Source organism: Zeugodacus cucurbitae, chromosome 3 (genome assembly GCF_028554725.1).
Source record: "Zeugodacus cucurbitae isolate PBARC_wt_2022May chromosome 3, idZeuCucr1.2, whole genome shotgun sequence".
Lineage (NCBI taxonomy): Eukaryota > Metazoa > Arthropoda > Insecta > Diptera > Tephritidae > Zeugodacus > Zeugodacus cucurbitae.
The window spans coordinates 62,098,128-62,101,776 of record NC_071668.1 but is presented as its reverse complement, the minus strand read 5'-3'; the positions used below and the strand labels follow the sequence as shown (position 1 = coordinate 62,101,776).

General features: G+C 34.3%; 1 protein-coding gene across 1 annotated transcript; it reads left to right on the top strand.

Moving 5' to 3' along the window:
• The first annotated feature begins 942 nt into the window (after positions 1–942).
• On the top strand, positions 943–3,376 carry LOC128920355 (uncharacterized). The gene is made up of 2 exons (XM_054227455.1): positions 943–1,215; positions 1,487–3,376. The coding sequence occupies exons 1-2, from the start codon at positions 1,018–1,020 to the stop codon at positions 2,678–2,680; spliced, it is 1,392 nt and encodes a 463-aa protein (XP_054083430.1). The 5' UTR covers positions 943–1,017; the 3' UTR covers positions 2,681–3,376.
• The last annotated feature ends 273 nt before the right edge of the window (positions 3,377–3,649 follow it).

Sequence of the window (3,649 nt, the reverse complement as noted above, 5' to 3'; positions counted from 1 at the left end):
ATCTTAGCCAAATTAAGTGAGCATATAATAATAACAAATACAATGTATGTTGGTGGTGCAAATTAGTGAAATCGGTTCATATACTATATATAGAAAAACGAAATTCACTAATTTTTACCACCGACGTACACTATATCCAGGACTATACTCATACCTAATTTTATTCCTTACTCTAAGATATCTCATATATTATACGCGGAATTAAGACCACAGTATTTTTGAAAAACATTAACCGTTTTTAACCATTTTTGGTACAGAGACAAACTATTAGAAGAAAAAGATTCCCTCTGAATTAAATTAAGATATCTGAGAGATTTATCGATATTTTCGGTGAAAAATTACTCTAAGACGCTGAGTTCTTCATGTTCGATAGCCGAGACATTGAAAATTTATAGACCGATTACGACAATTTTTCAAGAAGTGATGCCACAACTCAAATACTGTATTTGTGTAAAGTTTTATTCCGCTATCTTCATTGGAAATGAATATATATATAATAAAGTGTCACAAATAAAGTAATCCGTTACACGGACAGACAGACATCCGGATTTCAACTCGTATCGTTCTGATCAATCTGATATGAATATCCCAGATATAGAGTTTAGTTTTATGACTTATAAACAATGTGAAAAAAATATAACTCTTTTTGCAACTTTGTTGCGAGTAACTCAACTTTATCGCACATTATTCGCCCAAAATTGCGGTTACATGATTTAGTCATACTTAATAAGTATATAATTTTGTTCTCAGAAGTGCGTCTAATTTAAGATTAAAGTTATGAAATTGGTGCTAGTATGAATGTTATTTGTTGGAATGAGTATATATGTGTGTATATTTCGCATTAAGCATTTCAAAGTAAATATTAATTTATTCTTTCAAAAGCATTCTTTAATACAGTAATCGATTTGCTTATTTAGTTTATATTCTGGCTTTGTTCTGAAATAGTGTTTCACGGAGTAAAAATACTTTGAGAATTTGATTTACTTTCGTTTCGCTGCCAAAACATCGCTGAACAAAATGCTATTGAACAAACTTTTGGCGTTAAGTCTTTTATTAACCGTTTTAGATTTGACTTCCTGTCAGTGGTGTACCAGAAAAATATATGAGAGACAAAGTTATACACGAGAGAAAGATTATATAGAAACTTATATTACTTCAAAGTGGATATTCTTTGAACAAGAAAAAACGAGACATGCGAGCGAAGTGGTTACTGATGTACGTAATTTCGTTGTTATCATTTAATCTAATATGAAGTTATAGGATACTTATATGTATGAAAATGTGAAATAATGAATCGAACTGAATTAAAATTCTTTAATTTTCGTGTATTAGCAGTGATTGTAGATACAAATATGGTAAAGAGCTCAAATAGTGCTTTTAGATCAAATAGTGCTTTTATTATTTTTAAAAGTTACAACTTTTGAAATGTTACATGACACTTAGCGTATTTTAATTTTTACATAGATCCTTTCTTATATATTTCTAGTATAAAAATGTATCAAAGTCTGAACGCATTTGCTGTGATGGATACAGGCTGATCGGTGGCAATTGCGAGCCCATTTGCAAGCCTAACTGTCAAATCAACAGTCGTTGTACCGGTGTCAATGAATGCACTTGCAATGATGGTTACTTTTCTAGCCAATCTACTGCAGTTGATACCACAGAGAGCAACATCGAGTTGTGTCTACCGATCTGCAGTGCCGGCTGTCCAGCGAATTCCAGTTGCGTTAGGCCGAATGACTGCGTATGCGCGATAGGTTACGAAATGAGCGCGCATGGTGTGTGCGAACGTACAACAATTACAACGACTAGTATGACAATAATTGAAACAACCGAAGACACTACAACAAGCGAGATTGAAACAACAACTGGAATATCGTCCACCACTGAAGTGACAACAATTGAAACAACCGTAGACACCACAATAAACGACATTGAAACATCAGGACTATCGTCCACCACAGAAAAGACAACAATTGAAACAACCGATGACACTACAATAACCGACATTAAAACAATAACAGGACTATCGTCCACCACTGAAATTTCAACAATTGAAACAACCGATGACACTACAACAAGCGATATTGAAACAACAACATCAACATCCTCCACCACTGAAGTGACAACAATTGAAACAACCGATGACACTAAAACAAGTGAGATTGAAACAACAACAATAACATCGTCCACCATTGAAATGACAACAATTGAAACAACCGATGATACTACAACAAGCGACAGTGAAACAACAAGTGGAATATCGTCCACCACTGAAAGCATTGAGTTGTTCACGAACACTGTAGAAGGTAAGGTACTGACAGAGGTTAGTGCCGGCGACGAAAAAGGAGCTTTCTTACCGTCAAACGAGTTGAATAAGTGTGCAGATCAGTGCAGTTGTTGGAAGGTACATCCCAGAGATAAGTGTCATGTAATATGTGGATCAACGGAAACTCGGTGCTTGGAGCCGCAATTCAGTCGATGTATTGAACCAAGCAAACGAATTGAATACAGAGTTTCCGATGTAACGCAAATATATACGTGCTACCCAGATAGTTTCCTGGGTACTCCGAAAACTGCCGGCTCTACTCGTCCGTTGCAAACTATTGTTGTTGGTCTGCTGTTAACTGCAATTATGTTAGTTGTGTTTTTTTTTATACATATCGTTCCAGAAAGATAACTACCAATTCCAACGGAAGAAAAAACAAATAAGGAAGGGCTTAGTTCGGGTGTAACCGAATTATACTCTCGCAATTTATTGATAAAGTTTTATTAAGATAACAAACAATTTCACCCATATATTCAGCAAAAAGTCCAATAGAGTAACGAAAATAATCACATATAGTGCATGAAGGCTGAGGTAATTCATGAACTGTTTTCACTCATTTTCGTCACCAGGGTACACTATAGCCAAGACTATATGCTCACTTAATTTTGCTAAGTTACCTCACATATTAACCGATTTATAAAGTATAAAGCTCCCCGTATTTTTGAAAACCCAATAATTAGGTATATGGGAGCTAGGTGAAGTTATGATCCGAGTTTGACAAGTTTTGGCACAGAAACACACTTCGCCCATTTTCCATCGGTAGTAAATGGATGTCTCAAAATATTACGTACCGAATTCCTTTAAAATTGGGTTATGTAGCAAAAGTGGGCGACGCCACGACCATTTTTCGTTTTTTAAAGAAAGCTGAGTGCAGATTGTTTCTTCTACTTCTTCTGTAAAATTTATTGTTTCTGACGTTTTTCGTTAGTAAATTTATGCAATGAATTTCACCTATTGTAATGGTTTGTGATGGGGTACTAAAAAGAAATGTGAGTAGTCAGTTTGGTATATGTAGCTTATATAGCCTATTAGAAGTCAAGGCCGAACGTTCGGACTTGAGCTCACTCTGAGCACTTATAACTGTAATATATAACTCTATTTATAACATAGGAATTTTATTTGAAAGTTTATATACAATATTGGAATTATATTAAATAGTACACAGATACTTAAACAAAGTTATACAATAAACTTGCACAATACAAATTAAAAGCTTTAAAGGAAATCACTTTTTTTATCATTGTACATTTTAAATAGTTGGCAAAGTTTTTTCCCTGTATTCATCTCTTTATCTCTGGTTTGGTTTTTTTGATTTCTTTG

Excerpts from the sequence above, each read along its gene's own strand:
- LOC128920355 (XM_054227455.1), top strand. The coding sequence starts at position 1,018 with ATGCTATTGAACAAACTTTTGGCGTTAAGTCTTTTATTAACCGTTTTA. Across the intron at positions 1,216-1,486 it reads CGAGCGAAGTGGTTACTGAT|TATAAAAATGTATCAAAGTC; the intron begins GTACGTAATTTC and ends ATATATTTCTAG.